The sequence below is a fragment of the Polypterus senegalus genome, chromosome 3, assembly GCF_016835505.1.
Source record: "Polypterus senegalus isolate Bchr_013 chromosome 3, ASM1683550v1, whole genome shotgun sequence".
Taxonomy (NCBI): Eukaryota; Metazoa; Chordata; class Cladistia; order Polypteriformes; family Polypteridae; genus Polypterus; species Polypterus senegalus.
Window position 1 is genome coordinate 110,401,246 of NC_053156.1, and position 22,428 is coordinate 110,423,673.

Consider the following 22,428-nt stretch of genomic DNA (forward strand, 5'->3'; position numbering starts at 1 on the left):
TTCATGTTGCATACTACAAAACTAATTTTATATTGTAATGAAAAACCTTTTTATTATACTGGCTGCCATTATGCCTATTAATGGGACCATTGCAGGGCCCACTCACAATCGCACGCACTCTCAGAAGCAGCCAAAATCAGAAGATGAATGTAAGCCCATTATTGATGTTTTTCAATCGGTTGAAAAAAAATAACTTTACTGCATTACTTGGCAAAAAAGTGTCTTTAAACATATAAAGTATTAGGTATTTAGAAATCATATGAAAAATAAGCTTCAATGTTCCAACAATATGGATTTCGTTTGTAAATAAGTCTAAAAAAATGTCACTTGGCAGTGGTTTGGGTAGTTTAGTTTTTTAATTAACCGACTGTAAATTTCATGAGTGATTACTATTGTGAACAGTGCTATTTACTTTACAAAATGAAAGGTTATTCTGTGAGAGTGAAACATCGATAGCACCAACATTCAGGGCTTTAGCAGCAGTGCAACATCATTAAGAAGCTGAATATTTTAATATTTTAGTATGTGCTTTTGCCTTGGCTGTTATTTCAAATCAATTTCTACAAGTGGTATTAAATAAACTAATTTTCTCAAAGTTAAATTACAGAAAATGTTAAAAGCAAGGTGATCTGTTCATATATTAAAATAGAAAAATATGACTGCATAAAATAGCTAATGCTGATATCAATTTGGGAAAGATGAAGGATTTAGCATATTTTTTCATTCATCCTTCTCTTTTTATTAAACAGTACTGTACTCGCAATACAGTAAACAAAAGTAAATAATGTACAATTTTAATTGATTATATGGAATGTCACCTACACAGGTATTCATTTTGAGCTGTTGATGATGATGCTTGAAGGGGCTGTGGACACTCACAACTCTACAGTTACATTACTTTAGCCTATAGATAGATAGATAGATAGATAGATAGATAGATAGATAGATAGATAGATAGATAGATAGATAGATAGATAGACTTAAATTTTACTAAAGAACAAAAAGTATCTGAAAATTACAACTTAATTTTATTCTGCTGGAATGAAATGTGGACAAAGTAAATGTATGAATTAGCCTACTTAAATTTCATCAAGAAGCTCCATGATAGCCTACTGTGCCTAATATGTGCTTGTACTCTATACCTCTATTAGCAGAGCTCTGGAACCCATTACAGCAGCAACAAGCAGAACCAAACACAATATACATGTCAGTGCATTTCAGAGTTTGTTCATGATGTGTACATACACTGACACAGAGGTACCATAATTAACCTAATCTTAAACCCATAGACTGTGAGTCAATATTTGAATCCAAGGAGGACACCTTTATAAACAAGGGGAGAAATTAGCAGTTGCCCACAAAATCTTCTGAGTCTGATAGTGAACAGGAGTTTTCATGCTGTGAGTAGTCAATGCTCACCACTGAGCCACCCTATATGTGTAAAGGCTATGTACAGCCAGTATTTGAAAAATATGCTTATCAGTACATGTATATAAAAATATATACAGCTCTTCAGATGCAAACATCCTATACCCATAAATAGGCCTTAATTTGCTTTTAATTTCTCAGTGTATCTAATGAATGGTAGACAAGCTTCGGGGAAATTCAAATGGTATATTATGCCAACATTTTTTTCTTTTTAACATTATGTAGTAAGAACAAGTATCTTTTTTTTTTTTTTTTTTTTTTGCATTTTAGGGTTATGGATTTTGGTAACATCCTTACAAAATGCATTGCTTCTAAAATCTCTAAATCCCTTAAATAGTAGAACTCTTTCCTGTCTCTAGTGAGAATAGCCCATGAAGAACTTTTCTTTTATTTGTGCAAGAAAAGAAATAACATCTGTTAAAGTGCTGCCATTCTTACCTGTGTGCCAAATTTCCCCCTGGGGGTGAATAAAATTCTATCTAATATCTGTGCTATAGCAGCCTGCATTTGTTTTCATATGTTGAACTTGGTATGTTCCTGCTCACCCCTACTAATTTGTTAAACATTGGTATATTCCTATCTTATTTTTATTCTCCCTGCACTGTTTTAGTTCCAGTTTTGATTTTATTTTTCAGGTCAGCTAAATAATTGCCTTTTTCACTTGCAAGACATCCCTGGAAGTACTTCGTAAATACTTTGTACAGTATGCTCAGTTTCTCATTAAAGTGCACAGATTTAGATCTTTTGGCTGTCTTGAAATTATACTATCAGTCCACATTTTTTACAATTAATGGGGCAACACACACTCCATAAGGATCGTTTGGCATGTTTTTTTATCATGATATTCAAAGACAGAAAAACTAACTTCAAAATGGCCAGACATTTTTATACAAAATGCCTCTTTAAATATATATTGAGTGTTTAGGTTCACATTAATTGTCACAGTACTATAGTACAGTGAAGGAAGAGACTGAAATTAAACATTTCAAAGTCAAGGACTCCAGCACACTATCAACTAGGGCTGTTTTATTCATATCTAAATTTCAAGTATAATCAATTGTATATACAGTGATCCCTCGCTATATCGCGCTTCGACTTTCGCGGCTTCAATCCATTGCGGATTTTAAATGTAAGCATATCTAAATATATATCACAGATTTTTCGCTGGTTCGCAGATTTCTGCGGACAATGGGTCTTTTAATTTATGGTACATGCTTCCTCAGTTTGTTTGCCCAGTTGATTTCATACAAGGGACGCTATTGGTGGATGGCTGAGAAGCTACCCAATCATAGCATGTATTACGTATTAAATAAAAATCCTCAATGATATACAATCTGCTTCCCGAGTGGTGCTTGATTGTTTGCTTTTCTCTGTCTCTCTCACTCTCTCTGACGTTCTCTGCTCCTGACGGAGGGGCTGTTTGCACAGGGGCCGTTTGCCTAGAAGATACGGACGCTACTCTAAAAAATGCTGAAAGACTACCTTCACATTGCTCCCTTCTCTGTGGCTGGTTTATCGCGGTGCGCATACTTAGAAGCCCAACAGCACGTATTGATTTTTTGATTGTTTGCTTTTCTGTCACGCTCTCTCTCTGACATTCTCTGCTCCTGACGGCGCTCCTTTGAAGAGAAGATATGTTTGCATTCTTTTAATTGTGAGAAAGGGCTTAAAATATATAAAAATAACCATACAAACATATGGTTTCTACTTCGCGGATTTTTACCTATCGCGGGGGATTCTGGAACGCAACACCCACGATCGAGGAGGGATTACTGTAACACTTTACATTTTTAAAAGTGAATTGAAAATATTAAATGTCCTCACTCAGCATCTTTATATCCTGCAAGCTGTTTGTAAAACTCAATGTTTTCTTTGCACATCATTTCCAGGGACGGCTTATTTATATGTTTTGGATGAAAAACTTTCTATTTAGTGAGAAAGAATGTTCTCTTCATTTTTAAAGTAAAATATCACGTGGTGGGGCATCATCCTGCCTTTGAGTTACAGACTCGGTTGTCTTCAGTTGCCAGGAGCAAATGAAACTATTTTTACTTAATGCAAAAGAAGATTTCAAAATCTCCACACATACAGTACAAACGTGATGTGATCTAAGAGAAAGCGGAAAAGGACATTCATCATGCTGTGGGTCTCTTTCTATGTGGCACACACAGTGAGTCTGTGAAAATTTTGTATTGAAGAAACACCAGTAGAAATTGTCCACTTTTTTCACCACATCCTGATGAGAGTAAATCTCACCTGAGCAAAATAGTTGCTTAAACAGGTTAGAAATGTATGCATGATGTAACATCCAGGTGTGTTTGAGAACTCTGTGAACTGTTTTGAAAGTCAGTGCATTTACATCATCAAAGAGACAGATGTCACATTTTTGTTTATTAAATATTTTGTAACATGAGTCATATTCAAAAATAACAATAAATGCACTTATGTGTATTTGAAGAGTGTAGAAAATACATGTTTTGCATTAGAATTTTACAATATCATCTCTCTATTATAAAAGGAAATTCTGTGGAATGAATGACTTGTAGACGATACGTGATCTTCACGTTAAGATCACGAAAGACAAATAAAACAACCGCGAGACGAAAGAGAATGGGCAAAAAAAACAAAACCAAAAAAATAAAAAAAAGGGAAAGCAGCACACACAGATACAGGTGTGTCAGTACAAATCATTCAATGCACAAAACGTAGATTTACACAATAATGGAATATACACTATGAGAATCTGTGGACCCACAACAGTTAAAGCAACAAGTGTAATTTAAAAAAAAACACATTTCGGTCAGGTGTATATTTATGATGACGGAGAAACGATAAGAACGCTAGCAGCAGAGACACAAAGTAGGAAAAAGGACAGTGGCTGTACGGCAGCGCAACAGCAAACCAAATGCCGCCCCCCCACAGAAGCGAGCGATTGAGCGTTATATGTCCTGCACAAAATAATTTAACCACGCTCAGGCCGTAAATAAAAGGGACAACTATTGTTTTTAGAACGTCACGAGAGACCAGCCAGTGAGCCATCATTTAAAACAGGTCCTCAGGCATCTAACCTAGCAGTTGTTGGATTGCATCTGTCAGACAAGCATCATGTGCTCCCAGCTCTTAAAACAACGACAAAAGACAAGCAAAACATGCAGCTCGCCAACACGAGGAAGACAGCAGATGATGCGACGGCATATCCTTAGCGTACTTTCAGACGCACCTCCCCTTCACAACGCGTATATTGCCTGCCTAAGGTAAAGTCATCCCTGATGGAGGATCGCAGGAATCGTGGGAAAGAAGTGTCCTTTCATCTGATTAGCGCTATTTCAGCTGTGAAATGGCCAAATGGAGGAGGCAGCTTGATGAATGAGGTATCCAGGACTTAAAACAAATCCAAAGCATATTATATGATATCATCGGATGTGAAATTCTACTCCATACTTTTAGAATTTTTATTTTTATACTGCATTGAGGATTTATTCTGTTCTATGTATTGTATTGTATTGACCCCCTTCTTTTTGACACCCACTGCATGCCCAACCTGCCTGGAAAGGGGTCTGTCTTTGAACTACCTTTCCCAAGATTTCTTCAATTTTTTCCCTACAAAGGTTTTTTTGGGGGAGTTTTTTTTCTGGTCTTCTTAGAGGGTCAAGGCTGGGGGGCTGTCAGGAGGCAGGGCCTGTTAAAGCCCATTGCGGCACTTCTTGTGTGATTTTGGGCTATACAAAAAATAAATTGTATTGTATTATATATCCGGTAAACCAAACACAGGGGTGGGTGAGCGAAGCCCCCTAGTTTATTTAAAAAATTTAGTCCTAGTAGGCTTGTTACAGCTGGTTCCAGCTCAAGCGATGCAAAAATGATATTAATTAATGTACAGTTGTTAGTTTTTGGCTGTGAAGAGTTAATGGCTAATTCTATATAATATTTTCTAAATTCAAAATTTTCAAAAGAAGTAGATGATGGAGAATTAAAATCTATCTGGAAGACTCCAGCTAAAATTGCTGGCTGTGATGGATCTTGATGGTTAAAAGATCATTGTGATGCTTCTCTGACCATTTGCAGGTTCAGTGAAATATTAAGTCATTATTATCAGCAGATAATGCAGCCTTGACATTATATTTAGTGTAATGTGAATACTGAGCACACTTTTAGTCAGTGTATGCATAACAACAACATTATCTTTTGTACAGTCCAAAATCTCACAAGGAATGTCTCAATGGGCTTTAACAGGTCCTGTTTTTGACAGCCCCCCATCTTGACTCCCTAAGAAGACAAGAAGATATGACAATTAGCAAAGCCCCACTTGGAGAGCTTCTTTCCGCATCAAAATCATTTCAGCATAGGTTAAGTGATTTTATGGTTTCTTTACTTGCAGTTTTTACTTTTTTGGTTATGAAGATCATTTAACTTAACATAGCAGGAGAATGAGATGGTGTGGCAGTGGTTTGTGCAAGCAGCTGATGTGACGATGAGATCCTTTGCACAATCAATCAAAAGTAGGGAATCTATTCCCGGGAATTCGGGAATCCTGCATGTCATTCCCAGGAATCTCGGGCTCCCGGGGATGACATAGTGCACGAGCATCTCACATGTGAACGGTTTTAGAATGACCAACACTTATTTTTAATAAAACTACTGCAATATGTTGACACCAATAAAAGACAAACCTTATCTACAAGCAGTTCATGCTGTCATATAAGTACATGTATCTAGTTAGTTGCGGTAATGAGAGCGTACAAAGCACAGCGTGTCCAGCGTGCGGTCGTCCAGGTGAGAGCGCACCTTCATGCAGAGTACGCCGGCCGCTGAGAAAGCACTCTTTGCCTCCACTGAAGTAGGCGGCACAGTCATCAGATACTGATACACTTGTTCTAAACAACACCCGTGCTTGCCGTTTCTCTGAAACACCGCCATTTCAGCTTTTACTGATGCATCCAGTTTCTTGTCATCGTTCTGTGATGGCAAGTTTCTTGGCACAGATAATGAGGATGCAACAGACTGATGCATTGCAATTTCAAGTTGATGTTCAAAGCCATTGTCTGACAGATGTCAATGAAGTCTGCCCCATCCCGGCATTTCTGAGCTGCAGAGTCTTAGTGGGAGTCGGGAGACTGACGACTGCTGCTGGTCTGTTGTTGACTGAATTAATCGGCAACACACTACACTGTGGGCCAAAAAGCCGTGCCACTTAATTATTTTCAACTATAACTCTGTTATTTCTTGATCGATTTTTACACTTTTACACGCTATATATGCGAACTTGACCATTCATAGTTTCTCTGGAATTACAGCAGTTTCATTCCCAGGAAATGAAAAATGTCTGGGAATCCCAGGCTCCCGGTAATTGGGAGCCCGGGAATGGATTCCCTAATCACAAGTTTTGAATCAAAGTTCAAACAGTAAGCTAATTTGTCATTGACGTCATACAGAATGTGATGTTGAAAAGTCACCAATGCTTTCAGATGGGAATTTTTCAAATTTTAAAAGATTTTACAGTGCTCTCTGGTCAAGATATTTTATTGAAAAGTCAGTGCACCTACAAAGACACAGATACAACAGTTTTTCTAATATTTTGCTGTTCTTATTTATTTAAAAAAGTGTAATTCTAAAAAGAATTTTGACTGTTTGGTCGACTTGCTTTATTCTTTAACCATTTGTATCAGTATTTTGAGTTTGTAATGAACAGAGCTGACACCACAGTTCTGTTGCAGGATTTATTGTGTTCATGTTTGCTTGATTATTAATACCAGTTGCTCTGTGGAATTATTTGTGTTCATAACTTGCACGAATGACATTGACAACAAAAGGCATTTAAAAGTTTGAACGTATTTATTTTCATTCTGTATAGTTAATCTATAACCTATAAGACTTCTTATTACTGTTTTATTTTACCATTTTTTTATGATGTGATTATGTTCCCATTTTGTATCATAATTGCAGCACTTTTGTCTCTGGTTATTACTGGTGGTTTGTGGTTAACTTGTCTATTGTTACTCCTGTTTAAGAAAATGATACAGAAGTATCAAAGCTTGTGTCAGTCAACCTGAAGTGTAGTGAGTCAAATCACTGAGTCAGAGCTTGTGTCAAACTGCTGTCACATGACCCGTGAAGTTTGAAGCTTCAAATTTCATCAGTGCTTCACAGCACGCTTTATTGGTTTGAGAGCTTTTCATTGGTCTGACAGCTTTGGCGCTAAATTAACAGGTAGTCTATATAAAATGCATCATTCTCGTTCAACATTGTTGGGTTGAGATAGAGAGAGATTTGGAGAGCTTTGGTGACAGATGGCAACTAATGGCGGAAAATGGCATTCAAAAGTTAAATAGTATAAATGGACAAAGATCTTAGCAGAGTAAAATGAACACAGCCTTTTCTGACCTTTTACTGGTGACATGAGACTGAAACAGTGAGTGCTACTCCACTTGTGCTATTGAGAGCTTGCCTTGACCTCAGCTAACAACCAGATGTTGTTGTTCATACTGGGGCTGAGACTTCAAAGCTTCTAATCTTTTTCGGCACAAATAGAAGGAAAGCCTCAAAGCTTCATGAGGCTTCATTTTCCCATCACTATCAAATGGCAGGTTAACTCAGGGGTTCTCAAAGTCGGTCCTGGGGGCCCACTGTGGCTTCAGGTTTTTGCTTCAACCAGATTCATAATTAGTGACAACTGATAACACTAATCTCAATTAATTAGCTGGTAGTTTTTTCTCTTCTCTTATTCTACATTAAGGAAGCACAGAGGCATGATTTTTACATGTATAAGACATTTAGAAATATTTCCATTTTTGCTATATATTTAAATGCTTAACTCACTTTTGTTGCTTTCATTATATTTTACCCTTTCTCTGTGAATTTGCTCTGTTCATTGTATCTTAATGATGACAATTAAAAAAGAGCAGAAAGCCAGACAAACAACAACGAATCGTGAAAGGCTGCAACTACTTTAGCATCAGACCCACTAATTAGTAAATAATGGATTAATTAAACAATTAGAACACCTGGAAAAATAGAATGAAAATCAAGATGAAAATATTTTCAGTCAGTATCCAACCCGCTATAACCAAACATAGGGTCACGGGGGTCTGCTGGAGCCAATCCCAGACAACACAGGGAGCAAGGCAGGAACAAATCCCTGGACAGGGCGCCAGCCCACCACAGGGTACACACACACTAGGGACAATTTAGAATCGCCAATGCACCTAACCTGCATGTCTTCGGACTGTGGGAGGAAACCGAAGCACCTGGAGGAAACCCATACAGACACGGGGAGAACAAGCAAACTCCACGCAGGGAGGACCCAGGAAGTGAAGCAAGGTCTCCTAACTGCAAGGCAGCAGCTACCACTGCGCCACCGTGCCACCCTGAAAATATTGTTATAAAGAAAAAATTGATATTATTCCCATATAACTGCTAGGTACATTTTAATATTTTTTTACCAAACTAAGTTTTATAATTCCCAAAACACAGAATCTGGGAAAAAACAATTCACTTAATTAGCCCAGGAGTCCAATTAAAAGCAGAAGCTGGTTGGAATAAAAACCTGCAGCCACAGTGGGTCCCCAGGACCGACTTTGAGTCCCCTGGGTTAACTGAAGGCCTTTGATAGGTTTGCATTAGAGCCTATCGGTATGTCTGAATGAAGTACAATAGACTGGCGAGGGCATGTCCTTAAATCAACAGGTAAATGAAATGAGACAGAATAATGATTGGTATCAGTCAAAAAACCATGATGGATCTCTGCTTTTTTATTAAGTGAAAGAGAAGGGCACGTGATATGGTTAACATTGCTGGTTTATTACTGAAACACAGTTTATAGACTATACTGTATAAGAAAATCCAATCACTCAAAATAATAGACCTTTTCTAAACCATTTTAACAACCATAAATTCCAGGGACTTGCATTAAAAAACAAAAAACAATTAAATTGAAGAAAATTCTTACTGGAGAACAAAGTTGAAATTCCCAATTTTGTTTGTTTTTTTTTTCATTTCATTCTTTCCTTTATCTGTGATTCATTTTCTATGTCATTGAATATTTTAGTGTCAGATTGATATCCTTAGATGGGCCAAAGAGTCAGTGCTGCCAGCACAGACTGCAGTTCAACTCCCTGTTAGCCTGTTCTGGAATAAAAGGTTTACTGAAAATGGCTGTAAAGAAAACAGTGTATTTTTCTGAGTACAAATAAAAATGTGACTTTGTAAGTAAATTAATATGAAAATCTCTCAATTATAAAAAAAAAATCCTGGGAGAGAAAGACAGGAGACGAGACGTGATCTTCACATTAAGATCACAGAAGACAATTAAAAGACCTGTGAGACAAAAGAGATTGGCCACAGAGCATCTCGCGGGGACCTTAAACATGAGACTTTGTGCCAAGAGATTGACCCAGGACCATCTTGCGATGACGCAGAACATGAGATTCATGCAAGACATGCCCCACTTACAACCAATATCAAATAAGACCACGGGCAGCAAAACACTCAGTCGTGTGAGTATAAGGATTTGAGGACACACAGATCCAGGGCTCTCAGCGCATATAAAGGGTATAAGGACAATACATTATAAATGAAACATAGACGACAAAGCAAAGAAGAAAGCAGTGCGGAGAAAAGAGACTCAAAAGCATTGGAGAGAAATAAGAGCAAAAAAGAAAAAGAATAATCTAGGTGCAAATGCAGAAAATAAGGAAAGTAATTATCAGCCCGGAACAAGTGGAACTGAAAAAAAAGCACATCCAATCGGGCTCAGAATTAAAAGACAAAGAGTAAAAGACAAAGTAGAGCTTCATAAACACATTCGCAAACGTTGGCGCTATTTACATGCAGAGCAGATTAGAGATTATGAAATCAGTGGAATTCGAAAGGCTCAAAAAAAAACGGCGCGATACACATGTAGTTAAAGAATATGACAGTAGGAAAATCAGAAAGTATAAAAAAAAAGAAAGTAAAGATCGCAGTAGCGCAAAACAAATGGAAATTATCACTCAAAAAAGGGAAAATAATCACCACGGACCAGGTGTCACTGAAAAAAAAGCAGGACAAAGCGAGGTCAGAAATAAAAGACAAGTAGAAAACAAAGTAAAACGTCATAAAGAAGGTTACAAAACAAAAGGGCCAAACACATGCAGAGCAGGTTAGAGATAATGAAAACTGGAATTCAAAAGACTCAATAAAAATGTAGGCGCAAAACACATGCAGAGCAAGATACAGAATATGAAAGCAGAAAAAAACGACAGTGTCAAAACAAAGAAAGTAAACATCACATTAGTGCAAAGAAAGAGAAATTATTACTTGGAGAAATAACGAAAAGACGAATAAAGATTAAATACAGGAACATAGGTGATATGTCAGAAGTATGTAAATATTGTAAGGCTTTGAAGTTTCAGTCAGAGAATTTCATAAACGGAGTTTACCTCACATGCATTTATTGGTTACTTTGCAAAAAAAATTATTAACTGCTGATGATGTAGATCGTTTTGTCTGTGCTGAAATTCCAAACAGAGAAACCTATCCTGAATTATGGTGCAAAGTCATTAAATACATCTCACTGACCACATTTAAAAGATTCAGCATATTGGGACTCGCAAGATTCCAAATATTGTTTTTACAGAAGTTCTGAAATAAAAGTGAAACTACTGAAATAACAGCAATTCAAAAAAAAAAATCTTAAAAGTGTGTATCCGGAAAACCAAACACGGGGGTTGGCGTGCAAAGCCCCCTAGTACTCTAAAAAATAGAAAGAGAGTGCAAGGTGTTCATGTGTAGGAAATGTCAGATCTGCCAACAAAAGAAGTCGTTGGTCCACTTTTATGTCACTCTAGCCGATTCAGCTTGCTTCGTAAATTGCACACAATTATTACATATATTTAAAATATGGAAGTAAATATTAATAGAATTAAACTAAAGAGTTTTTTTAAGTATTGTAGTTTCAAACTGATGTATGGTGGATGGTACTTTTAAATGTCATATTTAGGTCTTTCTGTTGATGCATCAATGAAGTGTGTGTTTTTTATTGTTAAGATGTAGCAAGTGTGTGCCTATCTATGCCTTTGAAGAATGAGGACTAGTTGGATTTTTCTTTGTTTTTGTTTAAGATGATTTTTCCAAGCATTTCTGAAATGCAGTGTTGCACTCTTTTGGAGCCATCTGGAAGCTGGCTTTATAAGTCAGTGATGGCAGGACGTCAGTTAATGTTAATTTTGCTGAGGAATTCACTTGACTCACTGGTTTTCTCAAGGATTCGATCAGCTGCACTCGGCTTTTCCTGCCGTTTGATTTGATACCAGCATTAAGTGTCTTGCCACTGGCTTCGTTTGGTTACCTTGGTGACACAACTGTCCACATGAGCCAAGACACAGGACTTAAAAACAAGAGAGCTACTCATACAAAAACAAATACGAATAACCTTTGGGAAGCATTTTCATTTTTATTTTTATCTTTAGATATGCTTTTGTGTTTAACCTGATGTAATTTGTTCCCTTCAGTTTTCTGTAGCAGTACAGGAGTGACTGAAAAAATGTAGTGTTCTTGCTTGACATTTCACATTGCACAAAGGAGGAAGACAAGGGTAGAATTTATTATTCATCTTTGGGTAAATCACAAAAAGATTGATGGGTGAATTTCAAAATACAGTACAAGGCTTTTTGGATCAAATCCCACTTGTTTTATATTTTGGAGACTTTACAAAAACACTCAACCTGCATATATCTAAGAAAAGGCTGGTATTTTCTATTGTTACATACATATACAGAGTGTTGAATGGTGCTTATCAATATAAGGTTATGGAAAAATTATGTTTATTTTAGGCTGTCTAATTTTGCAACTGTAATCTTTTATAATAGTCAGAGTTCCTGTACGGGATTCCACTTACTCTTGTTCATACATGCATTAATATTCAGTATTTTATTGTTATTAATTAGCCTAAGAGTTCATTTTTGTTCTTAAATTGGACATTGGAGCCCTTAAAAGAAATAAAAGTGAAAACAGGAGGAACATGCAAATGTCACACACAATCCAGATTTACTGTGAACTGGTTAACATACTGTATAGTGTATAGAAATCTATGGTTTGTTATTTATATCATATTATGACCTAGTCTTTTTCATCCATTAAACCAGTCATCCTTCCACTTTCTGAAAATATTCCTTCCAATTTAAAATTGCAGTTGGCCAGAGATTATTCATGGCAGATCAGGTGTAAGACTACAGCCAACTGAGTTTGGACCAACAGTTCTTTGCAAGGCACACTTACTGACACATCCACACACTTAAACATCACCAGTTGGCCAAACACATACAGTATGTTTTTTTGGTTATGGGAAGAAAGAGCAGGTGCACCTGAAATAGGACTGGCTTCGAAATTCATCAAGAAAAGATGTCAGGTTCTTTTACAGTTTAATGTATCTACAGGCAAAATGTCGTTACTAATAACACTTGGCTGCTTGTATTGAGAGTTTGTTCAATGTTTTTTAACTTGTTTTTATCACTGTGCAAGCACTATAATGTCCAGTATTTTCCATCTTTTTCTGAAGAAATGGGCACTCACTACAGCTTCTTCTTCTTCTTCTTCTTCTTCTTCTTTTGGCTGCTCCCGTTAGGGGTTGCCACAATGGATCATCTTCTTCCATATCTGTTACACCCATCACCTGCAAGTCCTCTATCACCACTTCCATAAACCTTCTCTTAGGCCTTTCTCTTTTCCTCTTCCCTGGCAGCTCTATCCTTAGCATCCTTCTCCCAATATACCCAGCATCTCTCCTCTGCACATGTCTAAACCAATGGAATCTCGCCTCTCTGACTTTGTCTCCCAACCGTCCACCCCAAAGGGAAATATTGTAGTACTCTCCAATGAAAGTGTGATGACATAATTTGTAATGTAATCTAATAACATAGTGTTGTGCATTATTAAGTCCTGTATTTCTTAAAATGACATTATTTGTAATCTTTTGGCATCAAATGTCTTCCATCATTTATTAATTGCACTTGTTTTCAGTAATGCAAAATTCAAAGTTTTTATTTTTATTCATTTATTAGCTTATCTATTTACTTATTTTTGCTAGTTTAAAGATTTATTGTGCTGGCCTTTCTCTCCTTCTCATGTGTGGGGGGTTGATTTGTTATTCTTAAACTTGCATTCTTTGTATGGAATGTTATTTGATTTTAATAAAATCAATAAAATGTAAAAAAAAAAAAAAATGTTCTGGATTGCTTGACCATGAAAGTCCAACATAAAGCTACTGTTTGAAATTGTGTTGGTCAAGATGATTTTGAAATCATTGTTCCAGGGATGGAATGAATAATCCATCAATTTGTTTATTTTCTGACCCCTTACATTCCATTCTAGGGTTATCAGGAGTCAAATTCTATCCTGACATCATGAATTTAAGGCAAAAAAACACCCTGCACTTTTAAACCTAAAGGCACTAGAGTAGTTCTTCAGAGCAATGCCAAAGAAGAACCATTTGTGTCCCACAAGGATCCATTCACATGAAGTTTCCAGAAAGAACCTTTATTTATTAAGCTCTTTAACAGACTTCATACAGTAAATAATAATGAATAGATATTAAGATATTTGTGAAATACCAATGGTTCATGATTTTAAAAGGACTCTTGCTGCTTAATAACACAGGCTAAGTCTGGGTTTTCTTAATCTGATAGGGCCCTGTTAGGTAGGGTAATTCCATATACCATACATTAAAAATTTCCGGTTTCTTTTAAATATTAGGATGTTTTTCAAAGCACAAAGAATCAACTTAATATGCAAGGATCCCTTCCCAGAATGAAATGAGTTATGAGGTACCACACAAACCAGTAAAGAACCATAAAGTGTCAATATTTTTAAGAGTGTGGATGTGATACAACTCCATTGCAGGGTACACTCGTGTAATACACATACTGGTCTATAACATTAATGTTAGAGGTTTAAAATATTAATGATGTCTATAGCATCATTATTGTCACATGTCACTCTCCAGCACCATGATAAGTTCTGTCTTCCTCACCAGCAAAATCTTACTTACTTGTGTGAGTGTGTCTGGGTGCGTACAAGAGTGAGTCCTGCGATGGACTGGTGCCCTGCCTAGGGCTGCTTCCTGTCTTACACGCAGGGGGATTGGAGTAGGCTCCAGTTCTCACGACCATCAACTGGGTTATGTGGATTCAGTAGTAGATGGATGGATAGTGGTGAGGATCCCCATATCATTTAATGGCTTCTCAAAATTCTTTATTGTTTAGTAAGTTAAATCTTTATTATTTATTTTATATTTATTATTCATTAATGGGATTGTAGTGGATGTTATAATTGGTTGTCTTATGTATGATTGTTTGCATTGTGCTTACTTTAACGCTTCTTTGTACAGCACTTTGGTGCAACCTCTGTTGTTTTAAATGTGCTTTTATAAATAAATAATCGAGTCTAATCTATTATTTAAATTATTTTGTATTTAAAGACTAGAGGGCTCTGCCCCCTGCTCGCTTCGCTTGCTAACCCCTGAGCAGGCTCTGTAGCCACTTTGTGGATCTGCTGCTCACATATGGATAAGCGGATGTATAATTTTAAAAGACTGTAATTTAATGGGAATTGTTGCATGTGTATAATAGAACTATTTTACATTACAGCGAGTAATTAACCATAGTAAAAAATAGTAAAACGTAATAAATTGAAAGAAAATTGTTTCATGTTGCGTTAGAGGTATTTGTTGCATTATACATTTTATTTTTGTACTGTTTAGCTTTGAAATTAACACGCAAATACTTAATACTCAGAAAAATACTTAAACTTACACTTTTACTGTAAAACCTCATTAAAAACAATTTTTTAAATTGGCAATATCGCATTGAATTTTGATTCCGTGTTTGGACTTACATTGCGACAACGCAACTTATAACTGCCCGTGAGAGAATATCATTTCTTTCTCTCTAATAAATAAACCGACTTTTTCAAATGTTTGTCCCTGTGATTTGTTAATTGTCATAGCAAAAGCTATTCTAATGGGAAACTGTAAACGTTTTAATACGAATGGCATATCAAGATCTCCTTTGGAGTCTAATGTTACCCACAGAAGATTGTCATTGCCGTGTAACAGATCTGCAATTTTCGCATTAATTTGTTTGACTTCATTGTTTCTCGTGGCTAGCATTGCCCATCTACTTATTTCTTCTGTTGATAACCCTTTAGGATGAAATTCTTCAATAAGATTTGGACATAATAAGTCTTCTTTTATTGGGAACTTAAAGTGAGGAAAAGTAAAAATTTATAAGAGCTGAGAGCGCAAGAACTCTGTCTGACTAAAGCAATCACACAAATGAGAGGAACGTGGGTATGGTTGAAAATGGTTGAGAGGAGGGCAGGATTTGAAAAAATCTCTTGGCAATAGTCTTGTCTCAAGATTTTCTTTTATAATAGAGAGACGAGAGAGTACATAATTAGACTGCTTTCTTCAAATTCAGAAGTCATCAATCATGTAGATTTTATTTCTGGAAAATGCTTATTTTTTATTTAGTACAAGGGAGGCATATTAGTGCAAACTAGAAATAGATAGATAGATAGATAGATAGATAGATAGATAGATAGATAGATAGATAGATAGATAGATAGAGAATGACTTATTCAAGTTAACATAAAATCCGCAAATACTCAAATAACATCTGTTCACAGCAGTTTTGTTCAGAAGGGACAAACAATGAATTACACCTTAACATGGTGGGCTATAACAGCACAAAACCACACTGAACTCCTTTCTTCTCACCTTTGAACAGTAATGTGAAACTGTAGTGCTAATATGATCACTAAAGCTGGGTGGATGAAAATTAGAAAATGTCAGCTGCTCGGACGAATCTTAATTTCTTCTTTGATGTTCAGATGAAGTGGTCCTAATTTTGAGTTAAGTACATATGTCTCTGGATTCACCCTGCTTTGTCTTAGTTGAACAGATGGCAGGTGATAGAGTAATGTTGTTGCTATGCTTTCCTGTCAAACATTAGATGTTTAAATACCAGCAGAGCATCGTTTAAATGCCACCATGTACCTCAGCATAGTTGCCGACTGTACGCATCTCTTTATGACCACAGTGTACTTTTTTCCAAATGGATTCTTAGTGAAGGTAACGGACCGTGTCACATAGCATGGATCATCTTACTGTTGTTGCTCTACAAACATGACAGTGTCTTCAGTTTACTTAAACACCCTGGACAGTCCCCAGATTTCAATTCATTTCAGCAGCTTTGGGATGAAATAAAATGCAATGATTTGTGGCCTTAATGCGTGGCAGACATTCTGGAATTGTGTGATCCTATCACGTCAGTCTGGATCAAAGTCCAGGCAGCACCTTGTTGAATGCATGCTTTGCAAAATACCTGCTGTTCTGTTGGCAAACTGGGTGGTCCTAAAAGGTCCTAGATAAAGTTACCAATAAGTATTGTTTTTTGGCAATGGAACAAACAATGCATGAATATAACAAAGTCTTAAATGCAGATGGTGAAGAAAAAGCAGAAAAGCAAACACATCAAGAAAATAGATGTGCATGTTAAATGTTAAAAAATGTCTTTTTATGTAAGAATTTAGATTGGAGAAGGAAGAAGCATTACAATATGAAGTAACCAGAGAGAGCTCAATGATGATTTTTGTTGTTAATTTTTTCATTTCTCTGTGCCAGGACTAATTTATTTATTTTTTGATACTCATTTCTTTTATCGCTCTTGACTCTTTTTTAAGTTAATTATATGGTCTTATAGGCTTTCCATACACTTATGTTCTTCATTTGTTGGGTTATATGTGTCTTTTTATTTGCCTATTTTAACTGTGAATTTCCCCAAGCAAAGCCCTATCAGAAAACATAAACAATGGCAAGTATGCAAACTGATATAATCCATCCACAGCATCACAACATTTACTTCACACCAGAACAAATTTACCTTACAATGCTTAATGTTGGAAGAGAGAGGAAGTGTGAGATAGAGTTTTCATTGCCAAAGAAATACTGACTTGTTGCTGTGCCTTCAGTTGCAATGCTTTCAGACAACCTGAACCTTCTGATTCCTGGCCAGTTCTACATTGAAACATTTCCTGCTTGTTTGTACCTATAATGTAATTATTTGTAACATTTGTGGTTAAGATGGCAAAAGAAATAACACAAGGTGCCTGGATGTATATGTATCTGCTTCACAGAAGCCATGGCATCTTGATCTGTACCAGCAGTACACTTCACGCACCCCTATTGCAGAAACAAGGCCAGGAGACTGCCACTTGATGTTTGCAATGTGTTGACTAAACATAAAACAGCTTTCACTCTGTGTCAGGTTTAATGTTTCTTTATCAGTGTTTGTTGTGTATGGCACAGTGATATGTCTGAACATCAGAGGAGGTGAGCTTTCCAAGCATCCTTGGCATGTTTTTCTATGGCTCTGATGTCTCATAATGTTGCAGCTGGTGCAGACTCGGAGCAGTTGCAGCCGCCCAGCCACACGCTCCTCAGCAAAGCAATGGTTTGTGTTGCACAGCGTCCTGAAAAGAGCAACAAAAGAATGCCTTGGCACTCTTGGAAAAGTAACTGGTTTGGAGTATTACTGATAGAGAGATAGAGAGCCATGGCTGGGATTTTTTATGCATGTACTTTTATAGATCGTTTACAGAAGTCAGAAATATGTCAGCTTGTACATGCAACCTAGCAATTCTGTCTCTCTGCAAATAACTGCCATGCATGGTATGCGTTGTGACATCCCGAACATCATGAATCATGAGCAACAAACATGAAGTTTAGTGTAAAACTTCATTCCTTGTTAACGAAGAATTTTCAAATGCTTAACCAAACAAATGGTTATCTGAAGCCTAAGGTACATATGGAAGGAGCACCTTAAAAGGACACAGCAGAACTGCAGTTGAAAGAACTGTCCACCTTTTCAAAGCAGTGCAGCAATCCAGTGGCAGACAGTGACATTATTACTCTAAATGATGTTTGGCGTCTTGTTTCTGATGAATACGCCAATTCACTTCTCGGTATATCAGTTATGTTTTTAACATTTGTATTGTTAGAGCTAAACTGCATGTATAATCCAGTTAGTGTTTTATTGTAACATACATGGGAGGATTGATGACGTTTTTTAAGTAATGCAAAATGAGTATAACTGGTGATTTCAATTTTTAATATACTAAGTTTTTGTTTAAATAAAAAACATGATGAGAAATACCTATTATTCTATTATATTATTTTAATTGTTAATTTAAAAACGAATCTGTCACAATTTTCAATATGCCGGAGTCCAGACACTTTTTTCTATATGATGTACTTTCTTGTTGTTTGATTTTAAAGAGACATTTTGAAGAAACACAAGTTCACATAGCAATCTGTGACCAGGGACATCAACTGATTTGGTGTAGTTTTTGCATAAGAAATTGTCCTTGGGAGACTGCGGCAAAAAAACAAAACTATTTTGAAAGATGTTATATTAATAAACCCAGTTAGCAAATTTGCATAGTCCATTGAATTGCAAAGAAGTAGAAAAACTAATGCAAGCACTATAAATGTCGAATGTTAAATCAACATGTGTAATTAAGCCCCGAGTCCAATTAAATAAAGCAATCAGCCTCAAGTTGTGATTTTCATTGGCCAGCTCGTTCTGAATTTCAAAATCCTTACATTTTTGTCCTTTCAAACAAGTCATTGCATTTGCCAGCAGCATGATAAGACTTTCCATTGTGGTATCAAATGCTGTAGATCCTTCAGTTCTCATCCATGAGTACAGAGGAGTGGAAAATGATCATGGCCCTTTTTTATCTAAACAATGTATTTTTTATTTTAATATAAGTACAGGTTCCTCTGTAATAGTCTTTTAAAATGGTTTCAAAGTATAAGAGATTTAGAATATATGCTATAGTGGTTATTCACCACATCTGTAAATCTGCAAACAGACAGAGTGGCATTTAGGTGTAATGAGAAAGCAACAAAACTGAATGTATTAGTAGTTTGTTACTTAAGAAGTCAAAAATACCTTTTAGCCAGAAGTACCCATTCAAACAGAACATATTCTTAAACAATATGGTATTATTTGATTTTAAGCAATCATGTACAGAAGGGAAATCCATCCCTAAGCTAATTTTGCATCTTAAAGGAGACAGTAGAAGTTCTGGCAAAATATGTATTAATGTTTACCAAAGCTTTGCCTATAGCTGCACCCAGAAGCATCCTCTCCACTTTTAGAACAGTATACCAAATAAATCTCAAACACTTTAGACACAATTCCTGTCGCAAATGTTAACTTTTAGTGGTTCTAGGTGACTCTCCTTTTACTTTCTCCAAATGTTGTATATGCATATGTGTCGTTTTCTTCCTTTGAAACCTTAAAAATGAGGAAAGGAGTGTCCAGCAGTAATTCTAACAATCTCCTTGTATATTTTTGGCATTCATCAGTCAGTTTCATATATTATACACTTTTAATTGTGACATTATTAACCCCTCTTTGTGTTGCATTATTAAATAAAAGCTTTAAAGTAAGGTGGAATTCATTCATATTGTGGAAATGCTAATTTTGTAATAAATAAAAACATCTCTCTTCTTCACAAGACTAGAATTTGCATGTATCATTACAACTTTTATAGTTACTCTACAAGCCAGTTTAAAGTCACTCTCAGACTTGGCTGGCAAACACAAAGCACGTACCTGAACAGAGGCATGGGGGTGGCCTCCCTCAGATGGTAACTTCCCTGGTCGCTCTCCAAGTAGTAAGGGACCCGCTGGCTGTGGTGGTGGTGGTGGTGGTGGATAAACGGTGAGAGCTGTGGGTTGGAAGGAAGAAACAGCACAGGGCTGGTCTGCACACTCCCCAGGGAGTGCATATTTCCCTCAGGAGCTGAACTGTGTGGCTCTGGAGTAGTTGAGTGGTATCCCAAAGTTGCCGAGTTGTAAAGGGGCCCAGGAGCAGTAGTGGCAGCAGCAGCAGCAAACTCATATGTGCCATCCAGATAGCCAACCGGCGTGCAGGTCCTGTTTTCCTCCAAGTACATCTCACTGAGTGCCTTTTCACAGGGTAGTTTTGCGGGTGTGCCGCTGAATGCCTCCAGCTCTCTGTTATCAGTCTTGTGGTGCAGCAGTGCCACTCCGGGAGTCTTGCTGTAAGGTGGCCTGGCCATGATTAGAATAAACAGATAAGTGCCATGTTTTGTGCGTGTGTATGTGTGTGTGCGTGTGTGTGTGTTTGTGTGTGTGTGTGTGTGTGCATGTGCATGCACGAGAATTTGAGCTTCCTTTCTGCCTCTTTTTCTTTTTTTTTTTTCCTTTCTCCACGTTCCCACCTAGTGGCTCAAAAGAATATAATCCATCTCTCCCCAAAACTGAAAGCCACTCTCAACTCACAAAGAGATGTGCTGAATCTGTTGTGATGTACCTTTTTTCCTAGGAACAGCCCTCACCCTTCCACCCCCCCTTTTTACAATTGGGTTTCTAAGTAGATGCAGGAAATGAAGCAAGAGAGAGCTTAATAGTAAAAAAAGAAAGAAAAAAAAAACCAAGACTTTAACTCCCCATTTGGGCTTATATGCATTACAAAGATGCTGGCAACAGTCCAGGGCAGGCTGTGTTCTCCTGGCACTGCCTTAAAATATCACATCAGGCACATATAATTTAGTGGGGCTCCTCTAAAATAAATCTTTGACCAGAATGCATAGCCGAGCTCAGTGAGAAATGAAAACAGTCTTTTCTTTTTTTTAAATGTGAAAAGCTAAGCATATCCTGTTCACAAACTACTGGCAAATTGAACACCGGTGAACGTTCATTCTGTTTTCTCGGAATTACAACCTTGTGTTTTTCTCAGACTGTCTTATTTACTTGCAGGCACCTCTGCAGTACAACAAGCCGAGGTTTGTTTTCTTTTGATTAAAACAGAGTCCTCCATGTATTCTGAATGTTCCAATTTGGAAAAATGTCCGACTGCTCTGTTAAATGTGTATCATATTTCATTTTCTTTGATTTATTTAAATGAAAGACTCCTGAAAATGGTCACTGACTCCTGAAAATGGTTATTTGCATGTGGCTTTCATAGTTTGCAATAGAAGGAGCAGAGTGAAGATCAGAGCCATTATTGGCTGTTTATGGAAGAACAAGTCCATAAGCAGCTCATTATATCAAGACGACATAAACCCAGATTAAATAGCATGATTTCTTTTTTATAATATTGGCCAGAAGAAATTGTTCTTAAGTAAATGTCATAGATTGGTAGACCTGCTTGTAATGCCATGGTTTGCCACTGGGGGCATCCAAGGTACATGCATGAGTGTACTTTTAAACTTGGAGGTACTTGCTTAATGATTTTGACACTACACACAAACTTCTAATTACTTTCTTCATGCTGTTAGTTTATGGAAGGCCACCAGTCTAAGATTTTACAGTGTAGTAAACTGATTGTTTTAATCTCAGGGACCCCTAGAAATCTTTTTTAACATAAGGGACCCTTATTTTACTAACTTTAAGGTAAGGGTAAAGGGTTGGGGATAGACCTTACATTTTTAAGTTAATTAAAAAAAAAAGTTAATTAATCTTACAGCTTCTACTCAAAGACTCTTAACCTAAGAGAGTCAGAAAACACGATTTTAAGGGTCTTTTTTAACGTAATGGGCCTTATTTTACTAACTTTAAGTTAAAGGTCAGGGACTAGAGGTTCAGCAGAGAGCTTTGAGTTAGTTGCAGCTGCATACTACATGAGGATCTGCACCACTACAGAATGAGAAGTTAGTCCTGTCAGACCACGAAGGAGAGTTTTAAAAAAAATTGCATGCTTTAGATTTTTATATATCTATTTGGCTACTAAAAACCCTTTTAGGTTCTCAAGTGTGTTGTGTTGAATAACTTAAGCAAAATATTGACAAATAAAGAAATCAAAAACATGTATTCAAATAAGTTTTACATAACTGTATTAAAACTTGGACACTTTGAGATGTTATAATTATATCAGTATGAGGAGAGTAAAACATATCTTTTGGGTGGGAGATTCATTAAATAAAATTAAGGGA

At 36.7% G+C, this 22,428-nt stretch overlaps 1 protein-coding gene across 3 annotated transcripts in view; it reads right to left on the reverse strand.

The window, feature by feature from the left end:
• The window catches only part of esr1 (estrogen receptor 1), a 286,150-nt gene that overhangs the window by 247,742 nt on the left and 15,980 nt on the right, over positions 1-22,428 (reverse strand). The window contains exon 2 of one of the 3 annotated variants that reach the window (XM_039747799.1): positions 20,084-20,545. The exons of 1 other annotated variant lie outside the window; for it this stretch is intronic. In XM_039747799.1, the coding sequence (XP_039603733.1) occupies positions 20,084-20,427 (344 nt within the window). In that variant the 5' untranslated portion in view covers positions 20,428-20,545. Of the gene's footprint in view, positions 1-20,083; positions 20,786-22,428 lie in introns of those variants that run through there. One more of the 3 variants, XM_039747798.1, reaches the window with a different exon arrangement.